General features: G+C 50.9%; 3 protein-coding genes across 19 annotated transcripts in view; 2 read left to right on the top strand and 1 right to left on the bottom strand.

Annotated features, from left to right (window-relative positions):
• The window catches only part of LOC131672341 (protein bric-a-brac 1), a 110,742-nt gene extending 107,362 nt beyond the window's left edge, over positions 1-3,380 (bottom strand). For both annotated transcript variants that reach the window (XM_058949492.1, XM_058949491.1), the window contains exons 1-2: positions 3,207-3,380; positions 2,441-2,479 (exon numbers count right to left, since the gene is read on the bottom strand). The gene's annotated coding sequence lies outside the window, so the exon portion shown is untranslated. The remainder of the gene's footprint in view (positions 1-2,440; positions 2,480-3,206) is intronic.
• Positions 3,381-4,554: 1,174 nt separating this feature from the next.
• Positions 4,555-11,400, top strand: LOC131672357 (MAGUK p55 subfamily member 7). 4 transcript variants are annotated; one of them, XM_058949525.1, is made up of 11 exons: positions 4,555-5,463; positions 5,696-5,970; positions 6,047-6,178; positions 6,501-6,527; positions 7,104-7,271; positions 7,344-7,415; positions 7,485-7,609; positions 7,735-7,859; positions 8,066-8,371; positions 8,446-8,789; positions 8,869-11,400. In XM_058949525.1, the coding sequence occupies exons 1-11, from the start codon at positions 5,439-5,441 to the stop codon at positions 9,040-9,042; spliced, it is 1,773 nt and encodes a 590-aa protein (XP_058805508.1). In that variant the 5' UTR covers positions 4,555-5,438; the 3' UTR covers positions 9,043-11,400. The 4 variants fall into 4 exon arrangements, with proteins under 4 accessions (XP_058805508.1, XP_058805509.1, XP_058805510.1 ...); XM_058949527.1 differs by having other exon boundaries at positions 4,559-5,463; positions 8,195-8,371; XM_058949526.1 differs by lacking the exon at positions 6,501-6,527 and having other exon boundaries at positions 4,556-5,463.
• Positions 9,075-17,566, top strand: LOC131672355 (cortactin-binding protein 2-like). 13 transcript variants are annotated; one of them, XM_058949513.1, is made up of 12 exons: positions 11,306-11,400; positions 11,472-11,805; positions 11,916-12,025; positions 12,084-12,233; positions 14,051-14,164; positions 14,468-15,000; positions 15,072-15,274; positions 15,341-15,470; positions 15,532-15,672; positions 15,742-15,926; positions 15,990-16,222; positions 16,887-17,521. In XM_058949513.1, exons 2-12 carry the CDS (start codon positions 11,782-11,784, stop codon positions 17,017-17,019), a joined length of 1,956 nt encoding a protein of 651 aa, XP_058805496.1. In that variant the 5' UTR covers positions 11,306-11,400; positions 11,472-11,781; the 3' UTR covers positions 17,020-17,521. The 13 variants fall into 13 exon arrangements, with proteins under 13 accessions (XP_058805504.1, XP_058805505.1, XP_058805507.1 ...); XM_058949514.1 differs by having other exon boundaries at positions 11,332-11,400; positions 11,492-11,805; XM_058949512.1 differs by lacking the exon at positions 11,306-11,400 and having other exon boundaries at positions 11,623-11,805; positions 15,341-15,474; positions 16,887-17,566.
• Positions 17,567-17,579: the final 13 nt, after the last annotated feature.

Raw genomic sequence — 17,579 nt, forward strand, 5'->3', positions numbered from 1 at the left:
CCCGACTGTGTGGGGCGCTCGCAGGGAAATTAATATCCGGCCGAGATTTCCGCGCTGCCGAGTCCGGGCGATCGCAAAAACGCCCGGCTGAAAACCGAGGCGGGCGGGCAAACGAGCGAGCGGGCGAAAGTTTGCAATTTACTGCCCGACATATTGGCTGCGAAAGCACCCGAAATTAAGGCTAGTAAAACATTCTTCTGACACGTATGGCCGCCGCGAGCGGCAGAAATATCCGATACTGCAACTACTGCGAGCGCCCCGGCCGGCGAATATTTAGGATTCCGGTTAAAGCGCTGATGCCGCTGCCGGCGACAGTGGCCGCGTTTTTTTCAAATGGCTCGCCCCCTGCCCCGCGGCTACCTCCCGTGCCAGCTCGAGTCGCTCTTTCTTCCCGGCGCCGCGGCTGCCGTTCGCTGGAGGACGGACGCACTCTGCCGCCTTATTACCGCATACGTCAATAACAAAGCGTTATACAATCCTGATCAATCGCGCCAATCATTTCGTATTCGTTTATCGCGTCAGCCTCGGCTACGTCACCGTCGTTCATACAAACTTTCGCATTACCGCACTGATTATCTCGTACTGTTGGAAGCTAATCACGCGACAAATGTGTCCAAATCAACTTTTATTTGTCTCCAGCGAAACGACGGAATCAGAGAGTGACAGAGACAGAGAGAGGGGGGAGGTGCATTAAGAATACGGCGCGGAGTCTTTGTTGTGAGTTTCTATCAGCTCCACGCTCTCCCTGCCCCCCCCCCCACCCCCCCACGGCTCACGGAATTTTACATTATAAAACTTCTGCCGCTTCGTCCTTACTCATTCTTCCGCCGATTCATCATCGATCAATACTTTCCACGTATATGTGTATATATATACACATATCTATATGCATATATATTTTGTAAATAGGCTTACTGCGCGTTTCATATACGTCGCTCGCACACACTACGACGAAATGCAAAATTGTTTTATTATTCATTTCGATCCTTGATACTACTGCGCACAGGTCGAAATAGTTTCGCGATATGCGTGCACGGATCAGACGCCTCGACTCGACTTTTCAAAAATTTGAAGTACGGTGCGTGCTCCCAATTCATTCGCTTGATCGTCCCGTGCGATATCTGCAACCACAACGAGAAAATTGCGACGTAACAAGAACCGTCGGAATCCGTATCGTTCATTTTGTGCACCAAGTTTCCAGCCTCGCAGGTCTTTCGGAAATGTAGCTATGCATTAAAAACTACTTGCCGATGAAATTGCCGAATAGACAGGTTTCATAGCGGAACTTATTCCATCAGAGCTCTACAAGGGTCCACATTTCTGACAGAAGATGAACTCAAATACGGTTTCCCACGTATTCTGTGGGAATTGCTATTCAGGCACGCGCGCTACTTGTTTTCATTTTCCATCGAATTTTAAAGGCCACGAAAAGCCACGAAAAATCGCCTATTTATCATTATTAACGGCAAGATCGTATTGGTCGAAAAAAGGATGTCGCGAGCACGCGCGGCGATGAGTCGAATGATTCTCGGAAGGGGCGCACTTGGTAGAACGGCGAAGCCGAAAAATTAAGATTCGGCGAGGGTGCCGTTTAAACGCTCGGAAGCAACGGGGCGAATTAATGGATTTTTCCCCGCACTGCGCGTAAAGTGGTGACTGTGCGCCCTCCTAGCCGGGAGTACAGAACCACATGGACAGCCTATGATATGAGAGCAAAGTACCTCGCGCATGCGCGATGCGTCTGTCTAGGAAAACAGCGCATCGTCTTTGCGCGAGACACTTCACCTTTAGACCGACGATGCGGTTCCGTTCCGTGTCGCCTGCCGAAGACGCAACGTCGAGGGCTGTGCGGAAAATGAGTAGACGCAACACGGGTGTGCAAGCAGGCGAACAGGCAATCCGTGAAATGCCACGGCGCGTACTTTGCCTACTTAGTCTACACTCGAGCAGCGTAATGTACTATTTCGTACGGAATTGCTCGTGTGTGTGTGCGTGTGTGTACGTAGGTTAAATCATTTTTTATTTTTACATATCTTACGGTTTCATCATCTGACAGAATCGTTTGAATAATTTATCAATTAATTTAATGCTTTGTCCGTCCTCCATTTTAATTAAAGTATTAAACATTCAGAGGTTTAGAAGCACATGTTTTATCAATATTAAAAGATACGGAAAATTAGAGCCGATACCAGGCAGGAAGTCTGGCCATGGAAAATTCTATTGTTTCCACGTCTTATTAAACATGTATTCAGAATATTGCAAATATAGAGTGGAATTGTAAAATATTTACGACAGCTTTGCTGACTTCGTCCGCTCGCCATCTACTGGACAACGGCCTAAGCAAAATACCGACGGCGCAGCACGTTCAAACTTTCAACTGCTCTTGTCCATCGCAAACCCCCGAGCAATTAATATAAATAATAGAAACTTAACGACTTACCGAATAAACAACAAATAAATCACAAGAAGCTGGCCAGATCTGAAATTAAACGATAGCCTTGTCAATGACACATCTACTTTTCGTTCAAGTAGTGCTCATTCACACTTTTGATAAAAATCATTATTTAATGAGCGTTTGAGAAAGCAATTGGGCGCGATCAATGAATTGAAATAATACCGCGTTGCTCCATTACGCCTATCAACGAGCGAACGGACACCACTGATAATCTACTCGATTGATAAATTCGAAAACAGCTGACGAAGTGACGACTAATTTATACAAAATTACAAAGGAGACACTGGCCGTATGTGTGTGTAAGCGCGCGCGCACGTCAAGCGCGCACAGAAGTTGCGACGGCTGGGACGACGACCACTTGTGGATTCGCGCTCGCAATAAACACGCGAGTTTGTTCCCTATAGTCGATCAGCGCTTACCGAATACGTAAATTAATTTTGCCGCAGAGAAAAAACTCGCCGACAGATAGAGAGACTAGCCGTGGAAGAGAGGTTTCAATGTTGCGAGAGAAAAACAGAGTCGGAGGGAACGAGTCAGCGAGGAATCTTTCGGCAAAAAGGCCAAACGAACAAGACGCCGGACGCAGCGGCGGCGGCGACGCCGACGCGTTTTTTCCAAAGAAGGCAAGAGGAGAAAAAAGACGAGATTCCGGCGGCGGACGAATGTATTATCAGACCGTCGAGCATCAGCGTGTCCGAGGTGGAGGGGCGTCGAAAAAGAAAGAGAAAGAAGTAGAAAATCGGCCGCTTACCGAGCGCAATGACAAGACTCGAGTGAAAAATAAGTCCTCCCTCGAAGGGCTCGCCGAGGCGCCAAACAAACATTCACAGCTCGCCGACGACCAAGATGACCCGCGGTGGCTGCGAACCTCGTCCTCGATGATTTTTCCCTCGCAGATCCAACGGCGTGACGCCCTTTTCTCTAAACTTTCGGCAAATGATGATGTTTGGCTGCTTCTTTGGCTCGTTCTCTTTTTATTGCTGGCTGCTGCAGACAACTGCATGTACACATTGGCCACGCTAACGCCACCTTCAGGGCGCCGACCCAATTGCTTCGGCCTTACCTCTGCTCATCCGGTACATACGTACCGCCGACGTTATCATATATATATATATATTATTTTAATCGTAGACTCACCGATGTTTTGCAACTGTTTCCATGATCGAGTTAAACAATCCATTTCAATGGCTATCGAAGTACAATAATTCATCGTTCACTTTTATAACCAAGAAATGACATCGGTATATGGATCCGACAGTTAATCTACTATAAACTGCGTCAGACGGGAAATAAACTACGGTAGCAAAATTAATTATTGCTTTGTTTGTTTCTTTGACCATGTGTCACAAGAATGCAATGAGGAATTTTGGTTTTCGTAACTGGTGCATACGAAGCTTTGCAAAGCTTCCCGTCGGGGAATCACTCTTTCATTTACACGTTATACCGTTGTTAATATATAACTTTTTTCATAATCAAGCCGACGATAAAGCGAGAATTTTTGTCGCTGTTTACTTTCATGTACCTAAACAAGAGATAGTTGGTACCTACCTGCACGAAATAGATTGCGACTGATCCATTTTGAAGCGATCTACCGTTCAGACGGAAAGAAAACTCCAAAATTGATAGGTCGAAATCCACTCCGTGTAGGTATGTTTAACTTCAGTACCGTTGCAAGCAAGCCACGACAACATTTTCTCTTGCTTTAGTATGCTATAGGTGTTATAGATTGACGATTTAGCAAACGAAGACTCGCTCACCATTCCGAATAATATGAAATGTTCCCAAAATGACTGTAGTCGTAAAAATCGCGATTTCTTGGAATTCGTTTACGAAAATGTTTATTTTACTGCCTATCGATATTCAATACATTTATCTGTTATTCGAATTCAAGGTTAATATATCGAAATACAAACGAAACATCGATAGGAATATATCGAATGGAATTTTGTGTGCATATACGTTTTTCGTTGCACCTAATTGTTCTCATGTTTAAACGGGATTTTTCGAATGAAAGCTTATTTAAAGTTGTGTTGATTTGCATAATAGTAGCGGTATTAGAAGTGTGTTGTCAGGCAATCAGCCCATTCCCCGTATCTAGATGAATAAAAATCGAAACAAATGAGCAAAAAGCACGCGTATATTCAGTTTAGCGAACGCAGGCGCGATCGTAAATTACACTAAAGTGCAGTCCTGTGGGGCGCAAGCGCAGTGTAGAGGTGGTAAAGAGATGGCGTCCACGGCTAGGGGCCAGCTGCAGACGTCTTCTTGCACGCACGCGGACGTGACTACGCGAGGAGAGCTGCTGACCCGAACGATGTTTTCCTGAAATAAACGGAAAGCCGAACATTTTGCACGCTGCTTTGGCAGTAGCTCAAAGCTCTCGCGAGTCTTCTACACTGATCGCACAGTGGCTGGTTACGGGCTAAGCGAGTGAAGCAGCTCGCAATAAAATTGAATCGTCAAGAGCCGAGAAAAAGCACGACCGTTGTTATTGATTGTGCGTGTATGTGTGCATCGCGATTGATTTCCGAAATTACTTTGCACGAGGAAAGGACGTCTCTTCCTCGGCAGCTGCTTCAAGAAGTCGTAAAACCCGTGGTCAAGGAGTGTCGAGTGACATTTGCTTACGTAATGAATATATTTTTGCGGCCGAAAGTAGCATTGTTGGATCGTTGCTGAGCGAGCATCGCTTCAATACTTCGGACTGCAGCCGGCTCGCCAAAATCGTGACAATACCGAAATACACTAAGCATTTCCTAGCTCCGACTCCGACTTAACCGTCCAGTGACCCGATTTTTATTGAACAGCGCGCGCGCGCGCACACACATGAACGTCCTTCCCTTATCTTTTTTACCTTTTCCCGATATCGTTTGGCCTTACCCCAAGGCTCAGCGTGCTTAACAAGCTTTCCTCGATAAGGGCTGCGAGGGAGCTAGCGAAGTTCAGCGCTTGACCGCGCAAATTATGACAAGAGGCGACAATCATGGAAAACTTAAATTGGGATCCCTGTGAGTGCACTATTTTTGTACTTTCATTTCACGCTTCACCGACTTTGTTACGTTGTGTTCTGCTTATACTCAATGCTATTTGCCAGTTTAATTGGATTTACAGAAAAGCTCAGATAATTAATTTTGAAGGCAGAATGGCTATTTTTATCCCTAACTAGTTGATACTTTACTGTCTGACATTAATTAGGCTTGGCTTGATATACATATTTTCAAGCATGCATATTCATTTCAGCTTTGTCAAAATTATTGAGTGCCTTGGAAGCCCACAGAGCTTCTGTACCAAGCTGCTCCGACGAGGAATTCAATTTTCTAACAGATCTGCTGCAGTCCAAGGAATTAAATGCACTTGTGCAAATCTACAACAAGATCAAAGATAACAAATGCTGTGCTATTCTCTCCAATGCCATGGAAATCAATGTTGAGGTACTGGGAATACTGGCATCCAAAACACATTCATCCGAGGAATTCAAGGAACTATTTCACTTACTGCAAAAACCTCATGTGCAGGTAAACATTCCATTGGTTTTGTATTTGTCATGAAATATTCTCTTAGTCAGAAATTTCAATTTGACATCTTTTGCAGGCTCTTCTCATAGCACATGATACTGTAGCTCAAAAAGACTATTATCCAAGACTTCCTGATATACCTGTGGAGGTTGATGAAGAAGAAGAAACTGTAAAAATTGTGCAATTGGTCAAATCTGATGAACCATTGGTATGTTATGTGAAATGTGTGTTTCGTGTTTGTCTTTTGTAAAAATTGATTTATATGAGCTACTAAAAAAAATTTAACAATTTGACTTAAGAGGTATGATACTACACTATGCAAAATAGTTATTTCAACTGCAAACTTATTTGTTTAATATGTTTGTTGACATGCATGAAATTGAACAAAATATTTGTTTTACATATAACTAATGAAAACGTAGTATTGTGGGCTTTTGAGGACCTTTCTAAAGCTCTTCTGTGGTAAAAATTGAATCTGTAATATTTGCAAGTAATCGAATTTTTTTTTCATTGTCAAACTTGCTCCAAAGTCTGGTACTGGCATTGAACCAATAATGGTAAGTGTTGAGAAAGCCCCAGACTTGCATCAACCAAAGCGCGATTATATTTTTCTTTATTAGGCATTGCAATACTTTATTTGTGCTGCTAAAATTAATTTGCAGTCACTCGATGGGTATTATTTTTATTAGCTGCTCATTCATTTTATGACACTGCTTTGTTCTTCTATTGTACAAATTTTATTTACTGTTATTCGTTGTATCTGATCTGCAATGGCTGTGCACTGTGTGTTTAATCATCTTTCGTTTCCATTTACTTTGTTATTGTAAATAGTGCCGTGTAAGAATTATTAAGCTGTATGCATGACTTTATTTCGTTTGTAAATAAATTATTTGTGAAACATATTTCATCACTTTTATTTTTCCCGCATGTATGTAATGTACTTATATTATCCGAAAGCCGAGAGGCAGTCGAGTCGCCGTTACGGCGAAACTTTTTCCACACTGTATTCGCCGTCAAATTAAATTAATCAGTTGGCATCCCTTTTTTGTGTTTCCTCTTGTCATATAACTTTATACGAAATAGCATGTCGTATTGAACGTGTTGTTAATGAAATAATTACCCGCACGTAATAGGGAGCAACGATAAAGACTGATGAGCAAACTGGTAAAATCGTGATTGCTCGTGTAATGCACGGCGGGGCCGCTGACAGATCTGGTCTCATTCACGTCGGAGATGAAATACAAGAGGTCAACGGAGTCAGCGTCGATGGAAAGACTCCAAACGACGTTTTGAAAATTTTGGTAATTGTAATTCGACAATGAGTGTGCCTAAAGCGACTTGAACTGTGTCTAATTTAAGCATTTCATTTTTAGCAAAATTCCGAGGGAACAATTACTTTCAAAATCGTACCAGCGGAAAGCAAGTGTGTGTTTCGAGAAAGCAAGGTAGCCGATGAACTTAGTTGAACGCCTTCGTTCACCATTAAATGACCAATCGCTCTGTCAATATTGCAGATGAGAGTGCGAGCTCACTTTTCTTACAAGGCGTCAGAAGATCCGGAGACACCGTGTACAGAGGCAGGGCTTGATTTCGAAGTTGGAGACGTGCTTCACATCGTTTGCCAAGACGACGCACACTGGTAGGAGCTAACGAATATTGCTGCCCCTATGATTTGTAGGCAGCAGAGCGAAAATAAAAAATGTCAAGCGCCTTTATCGTGGAAACGGCAAGTCGACACTACAGAAAGAACGTTGCATTGTTTAGGTGGCAGGCGAGGAAAGAGGGCGATCGCAACATGCGAGCAGGACTGATTCCTAGCAGGGCGTTGCAGGAGCACCGCATCATAAGACAGAGGCAGCTGCAGGAGAAGTCCGAAGACGACAGTATAAGTAAGAGCATGGACCGGTTGTACCTAATTGTTGTTGATATTGCTAGAGTAGATGTGATAGATGCGTGGTCCACGCTGCACGATTGACCATTCTAACGTATAGAGCAGCAGCAGCGACGGCGACAGCGATAGCGCGTGCACACGTGAAACCCATTTGGCTGACCAACGGCTTGCTAACGTACGATATTTGACCTAACCGTCGGTTAGGCTTGTGTTCTGTTGCAGTGCCTTTGCCCATGCTGTGCCCCCGTCCCTGTACCTCTTCTGTGCATGACTCGCCGACAAAGTGCGGTTTGCACGCGATAAAGACTAAAAAAATCATGTATGCCGCTACAGAGAACGATGACTATGACCGCGAAGAGATCCCCACCTACGAAGAGGTGGTGAAGCTCTATCCCCGCCCGGGTCTTCATCGGCCGGTCGTGCTCATCGGGCCACCGGGGGTCGGCAGGAACGAGCTCAAAAGGCGACTCATGGCCACCGACCCCGCCAAGTACAAGACTCCAGTACCTTGTGCGTTCAGCTCGTCACTCTTGGCAGTCATCTACGACTCGGTTCTCATTCGCCTCATTGCCCTCGACTTTCAGACACCTCGAGACCTCCGCGGGCGGGCGAGGTCGACGGCACCGAGTACTTCTTCGTGTCCCGCGAGCAGATGGACGAGGACATCAACGCCAGCAAGTTCATCGAGTTCGGCGAGTACAAGGGCAACCTTTATGGCACGAGCGCGGAGAGTGTCACCTCTATTGTCGACGCCGGCTACGTGTGCATCCTCAGTCCGCACTACCAGGCGCTCAAGATGCTGCGCACGCCCGCGCTCAAGCCCTTCGTAGTGTACGTCAAGCCGCCGCGGTTCGAGATCCTTAAGGAGACGAGAAGCCAGTCCAGAGCCAGATCCACCTTCGACGAAACCAATTCCCGGGGATTCACCGTCAGTACATTTAGCGTCGCTCGCAGTTCCATCGCCTCGCTTTCGACTGATCGGCCTTGTTTCCTTCGCGTGCTTTCAGGACGAGGAATTCGAGGAGATCCTGCACAGCGCGGCTCGAATAGAGTTCCTTTATTCACACATGTTTGACGAGATCATCATCAACGCCGACTTGCCGATGGCTTTCGAGCAGCTGCTCGCTTCGATTCACAAGCTCGAGACGGAGCCTCACTGGGTACCGGCTTCCTGGGTCTAAATCCGCCGGACTGGACGCCTAGCGAGATCGTTTATACTTTGCGTAGATAATTAGCGAGCGAGGTTTCTTTGTCGAACCACGAGTCTCAGTCTGGATTGATACTACTGGCACAGAGCGACATTTGTTGCTCCAAGCGCCTTCAACATTTTCCAATTTCAATGTTCATCTGCTAAGATCTAAACTGCGTTGCCTGTCCTTCACTGCCCTTTCATCAATTTCGAGCTTTCAAACATTCGCATCAACGTTGACTATCGGTGTTCAAGTGGCGCTACCCAAATGAAAACTCTTTCGAACGGCATGCCATGACTAACCAATGAGCATTCGCTACTTCTCTTCGCAACTAACAGCCGAGCATTTCACTAGCGACTTGCCAGTAGTATTCCCTAGCGTGGGACGAGCAGAGAGCAGAGAAATTCTATTTTTCACTTCTGTGATTGTTATCGACTCGTCGTTGTTATGACTTGCGATTTTTTATGTTGTCTTGAAACCTAGACAAATCTGTCGGGCCAATGGACGAGGACGAGACGCAACGATCCAGCAATTGTTTTCGCTCTTTCTCGGGATGTACTTCACGTAGATTGATTTCCGAATGCTCCGTACCGAGGCGCTTTCGAATGCGCAATACTTGCCTTTATCGAGTTTTTCTAGACTATTTTGACGATCGAATGCGAGCTGCAGGAGAAAAAGCACTGAGCAGGCTTTACGAGTGCTCTTGTTGAATAATATTCTGCAATCCGAGAGAATGAGTACAATAAGTATAAGCGTTAATCTAGAAATCAGTGCGTCATTAGGTTTTACGTGCAATTACTTGAACGTCTTATCGAGTATTCGCAAGAATGCCACAAAATCCACTGCTGTTTTTAATATCAAGAATTTTTTTAACCTACAAGGATATCAATATACATTATATAAAATGTTCAGACTTATCCGATAAAATGAGCAAGATAAAACGAGTGAATCTCTTGTACTTTGTGCCATACAGTACTTTTTAGCTTATTTAGCGTACATATTAAATAAGCCAACGACTCTCGCCGCAAAATGATATATGCATATATCAACACTATTGTGAATAGTAATATAAAAATTCAATTGTTGTTAATTGTTGCCAAATACACACGTTAGTCATTGACAATGTATAAATAAATTAAACGAAAGATTGGGCTTCTGCAAAGGCTCGACTCGAGTTCAATAGTTGTTTCGCGTGAATTTCTACGAATATGACATATTATGTCCATATTGGAATAATGGCCAGTTTAGAGCTGAATGCTCGGAACTTGAGGCTCGGTAAGCTCGGGCCACTCGAGCTTTTTGTAGAAGCCTAGACGAAGGACGAACCGACAACGTATAGATCGCAAATGAATTATCGAGCAGAGAAACGATATATCACGAAAGCAGAGACAGAGAGAACAGGTATTTTCTACATTGCGAGCGACGCCGCGGCGCGGTTCGCGCGCGCTCTCGACTGAGCGAAATGGGTCACGAGGCGCTGTCCAAGCGCGAAAGGCAAAGCAAGGCGGATCGGTGCGAAAAAAAGAAAAAAAAAGAGCGAGAAGGAGAAGGAGACGAGAGAAAAGAATGGACAGCGGCGTGTGCGCGCACGCGCTTGAAAATTCGACGCCGATTGAAATAGACGACCTAGGCACAGTTGGCCGTGGGAGCGTTGTCGCCGATGGGCCTAGACGTTGTCAGTCCGCGGCGAGTGCGCGCCCGCCAACAAGTTGGCATTTTCTTGCACGTTTTTCATCTCTTTTTTTTCGCTCTCGCTTTTTCCGTTCGTTTTCTTTGCTCGCCGGTAACCGCGGCAAACGCGAGATAAGCGCCGTGCCAACGGCCCGACACTAAAATTAGCCGGCGATTGCACAAACTGCTCACCGAAATAGAGAGCCGACGGTCGTCGAGCGACGCGTGTGATGTGTGACGCGGCTCTATTTAAAAGTGCAGGCCCGAATTATCACGATAGCCGCACGATCCGCGTGCGTGTGTGCATGTGTGCACGTGCATCGAATTTCAAGTTGTGTCATCTAACACGTGCAGCTGCAACTGCGGAGCCGAAGCCGCCGACGTTGTCGATTATTATTGCACCCTCTCACGCGCTCTTACGCGCTCTTACGCGCGCACACGCGACAGGTATAAAAAGCCAACTCGTCAACAGACCGACTTTCAGTTATCTTTAGTTTCTTTCTTCGCTCGTTGACCATTGTGTTTGCCTTACCTGAGTGACTGAGTGTGTGTGTATACCTACATATATAGAGATATATACACGAGACGAGTAGCCGCCGAGGAAGCGATTTGATCTAGACATATCAATAACCAATGCTCTGTTTGCAATTACGCTCTTCGTTGACCCTCTTAGCCAACGTATGTATTTCTTTTCCAATACAGATCCCTATGTTCAATAAAATTGTACATGTTATCGAAAATACAAGCAGTCGTTTCATTCCAAAGAAAGAAACCCAGTGCCCGAGCGATCAAGTTGGATCGGGGCTTTCGGGCAAGTAGCGGCCGAAGGCAAGTGGTGCTGATAGTCGCGCGCGTGCGTCGTTCAGGCGGCAAGTGGTTAGGCGAGCGAGCGAGACCGGCCTGCATTTTGAACTTTGGCCCAGTGGGTGATCAACCTCTCCGCCTGCTCGGCCGCCGCTGGCCAATACGAGCGCAAGCCTGCCACGCAGTGCTCACGCGACGCGAGTGACTCGACAGTGAGAGCAGCCGACGGGCCGGCGGACGCCGCCTCGGCGTGGAATGAGGATAACGAGCGACCGAGCGGTAAGTAATGGATGATGGGGCGTCGAGTGCCCGCGACGATCGCGCGGCCGAGGAGCGACCGCGGCGGGAAGCACTCGTCGACGAGTCGCGATCGATTTAATTCGCGCCAGTTTCACTCTAGATTTTCCTCGCTCAATCTTCGCTCGGCTCTGTTGCTCGCGATCGATCCACACGCATCGCCCTCAACAGCTCGAACGCTTCCTGCCAAAGTAACTTCGAGGTACTTTGTTACAACTATCCGCTCGATAGGTTGCGTATAGGCAACGACGTATTCGCAGCGACGGCCCCCGCGACGAACAACCGATGCTGCGGGCGGCCCGCCATCCTCGTCGAATCGTCAACCGCGCGTCCCCGGAATGGTGCTGGCGAGTGGCTCGACCTCCTCGCAACCCGAGTCGTGGTTCACTCGCAAGATCAAGATACGGCAGGTAACTCCGCTCGCCACTCTGCCTAGTTCTGGCCTATCGATTTTCATTGTCATCGCGTTGCTTCTCGATTCGGCCTTTCCGCACGACGTGCAATCAGGACGCGCGCGCGACTTGAATGGGGACGACTGCGCGACGAACCTAAGGCACGCGTGACTCACTCGCCGCTAGCATCCCGCGGAAACGAGAGAGAGAGGGAGAGAGAGAGAGAGAGAGAGAGAGAGAGAGAGAGAGAGAGAGAGAGCTAGGTGGGTCTGGTCGAGCAAGAAATATAAGAACGTGCGAGGAAATGGCACACAGCGCTATCGCGGATACGAGGCGTCGCCGGTGCCCGTCGAATTACGCTTAGCGACGCGCTAATGGAGCCGCGAGCGCGAAAACAAGCGCCAACTGCGACTGACGAGCGAGCGAGCAAGAGAGCAGAGTCCTTTATACCGCGTGCCCTCACGTGCGGCAATACAGCTGCGAGGAATATAACTGGGGCGAGGGGGACTCGCGCGACGTGCTCTGGGTCTCGTCGCCTGTCCGACTGCCCCGCAAACCCTCGGATGAGCGCGTCGCTTGCAGCCTGGGCACGAGCTTTCACGCCGCGCCGGTCGCGTTGGTCGCGCGTACGCGGCACATCCATCGATCGCCAGCCCGAACTTGTCTCGCGCGAAAAAACCAAAGTTCGGCTTGCGAGAGCGATAACGACTAGGCGCGAGAGCGAAAGTTTGCCGGGGCATAGCGTGGCATTTATCAGCGTCCGACCGAACTCTGGCCGTTCCACTGGAACGGGGGCGTAGGTGGTTGGGCGGGTTGGTGCCAGGCCACTTGAGCGCCTAGCCAGACCGAGGGTGCGACAGAGCGTAGCTACGCGCTGGCGGCTGTATATGTAGGTGAGTGCGCCGTAAAACGCGCTTGTGGAGCGGCGGCGTCGAGTAGGCAGTGCTTTTCTATTCTCAGCGGAAAGCCGAAGAGAGAGAGAGAGAGAGAGAGAGAGAGAGAGAGAGAGAGAGAGAGAACGAAGAGGCTGGCGTCGCTCTCGACGGAGGGAGGCCGCGATGTTCAACGATCGATCCCGCTGCCGTGCAGCCGCCGCGCTGGGCGTCGATGCTGATCTTGACGAGTTTCCCGCGGATCGCGTGCGCGCGAGACAAGAGGCGCAGCGTTGGCCAATCGCCAACGACGTCGCCGAGGGAGACCGGCTCGCGCGGGACTGGCGCGGACACGCGTTCCGATCAACGCGAGTGCCGAGCGGGTCCCATGGATCGGCGCGCTGGCAGCAGTCCGAGAAGATCGAGTCTCTTCCGAGCAGCACGCACCGACACGACTCGCAGTCCGCGCGACGAAATACGGCCGGCCGAGATGGAACCGCAACGATTTCCGCTATTCTCGACGAGCGTCCGCGAGAAGTCGGATCATTTAAATTTAAAACGGCTCTTGCGTTGGTTCCGACAGGTACACGTGGGCGTGTACCCGTCTGTAAACAAGCGCGTCGAAAATGGGAAGAGCGCAAGCCAATGCACGGTCCGTCGGAATGCCGAACGGAGCGGGAAAGCTACGGTTAAGATCAAAGATCGATTGGGTTATCCATTGGAGTGTAAACGAATCGAGACAAAGATAGGACGCGGAAGCGCCGGCCGGGTAACTCCCGCACAGGCGAGCACGCGGCTCGACCTTGACTGCCGCCACAAACGAACTCGCGAGACGCATCGAGTGCTCGGCGCTGGCGCACGGAAACGCTCCAAAAATACTCGGGCGAGCACGCACTAGCGCGCGATGTACGACCGACGAGCCAAAGAACAGCCGAGTGAGACGTCGATGTGTGCGTGCAACAGATCGCGGACAGCGGCCGCGGCAGCGCGAGTCAGCGGGCGCCGGGGACCATGGCCACTAGGGCGCCGCCGAGGCAGCAGCAGCGGCACCAGCAGCAGCGACAGCAGGAAGCAGTGGTAAGCATACCGCGCGATCATCGATCCGAGATTCCTCTCTCGGAAAGAAAGGGCGGGAGGGGGGCGGGCGCCTTACGAAGCGCTGCTCTCTGCTCCCGCGCGCCGGCGTGCCGCGCGGCTCGAGTATCGTATTCCGATAAAGGCGCCGCGCCGCGACTCGAGGACGAGGGCCGCGCGGCACGCCAGGCCGGGCGCTTTTATAATAAGCTCGAGTCCAGCGAGTCGAGCATAAAGGCTTTTGAAAGCGCGCGGGGCGAGCCTTGAGCGCTCCCCCTCGGCGCCTAGCTCGCTATATTTATCGAGGGCTGCGGCCGCGGCGCGCGGCCGACGCGAGGGGCTGCAGCTCACGCGGACGGCGCGCTGCTCGCAGAAGGTGCGGAAGATCACGGCGGAGAGCGGCGGAGGCGCGAGCGCCGGTGGCGCCAGGCAGCAGCGGCCTCGAAATAGCGCAGACGGCGGCGGCGGCGGCGGCGGCGGCGGCGCAGTCCTGCAGTCCAGTAGCGCGAGCGCAGCGGGCCGCAACGCCACGGGACGAGCCGCCTCGCCCGTGCTCTCGCAGTCGGGCCGCCGCCAGGCCGCGCCTCCCCGGAGCCGCAGCCCCAGCCCCAGCACCCGCGGGCCCGCCGGCCAGCCGGCCCCGGCGCCGACCTCGCTGCTCGCGGGCCTGCTGCGCAGGCAGCGCCGCGCCGCCGAGCCCGCGCCCGCGCCACTCGGGCCGCAGCCTCGCAAGTGCGTGTCCTTCGGCGCGGACGCGGCCGAGCGCCCGCGGGCCGCCACCGGGCGGCCGCGCCGGCCGGCGCACGAGGCCAGGCTCTACCGCAAGGGAGTGCTGCAGGGTGAGTATTCGGGCGACGCGCGGCCGGCGCGGCCGCCGCCAGTCTCTGAGCAACGATCGACTGTTGCGCAGATCGGCAGAGCCGCGGCTCGCGCGAGGCCGCCGCCGACGACGGCAATCTGCCCTTGTCCTGGGAGGAGTGCCTGGGGGGGCCGCGGGCCCTCCTGGGGGCCGCGCACGACGCCGACGACGAGCTGGTCCAGCGGATCGTCAACCTCGCCAACAAGGCGGGCCTGGGCAACATCCAGCTGAACGCCCAGGACAACAGCGGCCGCGTGAGTAGCGCCCGGCGCCGCGGTCGCGCGCACGTCGCCGATCCCTGAACGGTCGTTGCGTTGCAGACGGCGATCAGCTACCTGGCGGGCAACGGCAGCGCGCTGGTGCTCGAGGCCTGCCTCGCGCTGCCCGGCTGCGACGCCAACCTGGCCGACAACGAGGGCAACGCGCCGCTGCACTTCGCCGCGCAGGCTGGTCGGTACGCCGCGGCCGCTCCCCGATCGGCGCTCACCTCTGCCCTCTGTTTGTCGCGCAGGCCAGACCGAGTGCCTCAACATCCTGCTGCAGCGCTGCCCCGACATCGAGGTGGACGCCAGGAACAACCTCGGCTTCACGCCGCTCATGAAGGCCGGCCTCCAAGGCAGGACCAAGTGCGCCAAGATCCTGCTGTTTGCCGGTAACTCGCCGCACTGTTCCCTAGCGCCCCGCGCCCCGCCGACTCACGCCGGATTTGCGACCCGCACAGGTGCCAATCCTACGCTGCGGGACCACGGCCGCGGGCTGCGCGCGGAGCAGTGGGCCAGGTTCTGCTGCAGGTACGTGTGCGCCGACGTGATCGAGCGCTTCGCCCGGCACCGGCTGCTCGAGAAGACGACCTCGTGCCGCTGGGGCAGCGAGCCCGAACTCGCCGCGCAGGTGCTCCAGGGCAAGGTACTCCGCGCGCCGCGCACTCGACGCCGCGCCGTGGAGTGCAGCTTTGGCCTCTGTTTTCAGCTGGTACCGGTGCCGCCGACGCCGGTGCAGGCGCCGCCGCCGGCGGGCGGCCTAAGGTCCAAGATCCGACGGGTGTTCCGCACCACCTCCAACACGGACAAGACGAGCTTCTCGCTGGTGTCGCAGCTGACGAGCGCCGCGCTCTGCGCGAGCAGCCCGGTGCTGCCCAAGCCCGGCGACGTCTCGCCCGCGGTCAAGAGCCTCCTGCGCCCGCTCAGCGTGCCCCAACTGAGGTACCACTCCAGTTTTTACGCGTAGCTCACGTGACTGTCGCACGCTCGCTCGGACCCTACCGCTACTTCTCTCTCTCTCTCTCTCTCTCTCTCTCTCTCTCTCTCTCTCTCTCTCGCTCGCTCGTCCTCGCTTTCTTCTCGTAGTTTTTCCGTTCTCGTCGCCGCCACTACTCTTTGTCAATTCAGTGCTCCGCTACGCGCTTCGAATATTAAATGCGTCTGATAGAGCTTTATTGAAAGCGCCAGTGCGGCTGCTACTTGTATCTCGTGCTTATATATAGAGTCGCTGCTCTGTTGTGTGCCTGTGTGTGCTGCTGCTGCTCGAAAATCACGTGTTTAACGCTCGCGCTGTCAATTACACTTTGTTGAGAGAGAGAGCAAGCTGCGCAGACTGCCGCCGCCACATCCACGTAACACGCTATAATCAATGCTGAAAAGAGATCTTGCTTCTTTCTACTTGTATCTCATTTTCAATTAACCGTTTAACCAAATAAACAGACCTTTTCTGCTTTGCCTGCCAGCCTCTTACATACAGCGCCCGTAGCTCACTGCATCGACCACAAGATCAAAAACTAGCTTCGAATTGCTCTGCTTTTGCCGTCTTCTCATCTCAATATCTCAATTTTCTTTCTCCCTCGTTTCCAATAACTTGTTTATTTTTAAGGATAACGCTCGTTGCGCCCCAGGACGTGGTCGCCGAGAAAACGCCCGACAAGTGCAGTCACGGCACGACTTTCACCGAAAAAATCGAAAGCACAATGGTCAAACCACCACGAACGAAAAAGAACAGTAAATAGTTAAAAATCCGCGGCTGTTCTTCTTCCCTATACACTGCGTCGCATCCGCCCGCGCCTTGACATCTTTATCATCCAAGATTTAGCGCTGCTATATTCAACATAACGGGCGCGATGATGCACTTTGCCGGCATACGCTGCCCCCACTTGTTAATATATCCTCACATGCATACATATGGTATTTTCCTTGCATTGCCAACCAATTTATCGTTCTAGCTGTAAACAACAAGTACTACGTACTTGATCAATTTTTACACAAGTGCCCGCTGTCTCTCTGTCGACAGACTATAATTATACATTGATACATGTACCATTATTATCATCCAGCGAAGTTAATCACGTTCATTTTGGTATTATACAAAAGTGTACAATGCACAAGTTTGGTCCTGGCATTTTTGTACGGAGAAACGTCAAACTGTTGTCTTATATAATATACATATACTGTTATATATTTGTTTAAATACATTCGTTCCAACGTATCAATTGTAAATGTAAGAGTGATTTACGCATATTTGTCAATGTGATCGTAGCCGAGAATGAATGAATCGAAATCGGAGGGCGGG

Source organism: Phymastichus coffea, unplaced genomic scaffold (genome assembly GCF_024137745.1).
Source record: "Phymastichus coffea isolate CEN01 unplaced genomic scaffold, Cenicafe_Pcof_1.1 PCOF00148, whole genome shotgun sequence".
NCBI lineage: Eukaryota > Metazoa > Arthropoda > Insecta > Hymenoptera > Eulophidae > Phymastichus > Phymastichus coffea.

Coding starts and splice junctions, on each gene's coding strand:
- LOC131672357 (XM_058949525.1), top strand. CDS start 5,439: ATGGAAAACTTAAATTGGGATCCCT. Junction 5,971..6,046: donor TGCAAAAACCTCATGTGCAG/GTAAACATTCCA, acceptor CATCTTTTGCAG/GCTCTTCTCATAGCACATGA. Junction 7,272..7,343: donor ACGACGTTTTGAAAATTTTG/GTAATTGTAATT, acceptor TTTCATTTTTAG/CAAAATTCCGAGGGAACAAT.
- LOC131672355 (XM_058949513.1), top strand. CDS start 11,782: ATGAGGATAACGAGCGACCGAGCG. Junction 12,026..12,083: donor CCTGCCAAAGTAACTTCGAG/GTACTTTGTTAC, acceptor ACGTATTCGCAG/CGACGGCCCCCGCGACGAAC. Junction 16,223..16,886: donor CTCAGCGTGCCCCAACTGAG/GTACCACTCCAG, acceptor TTTATTTTTAAG/GATAACGCTCGTTGCGCCCC.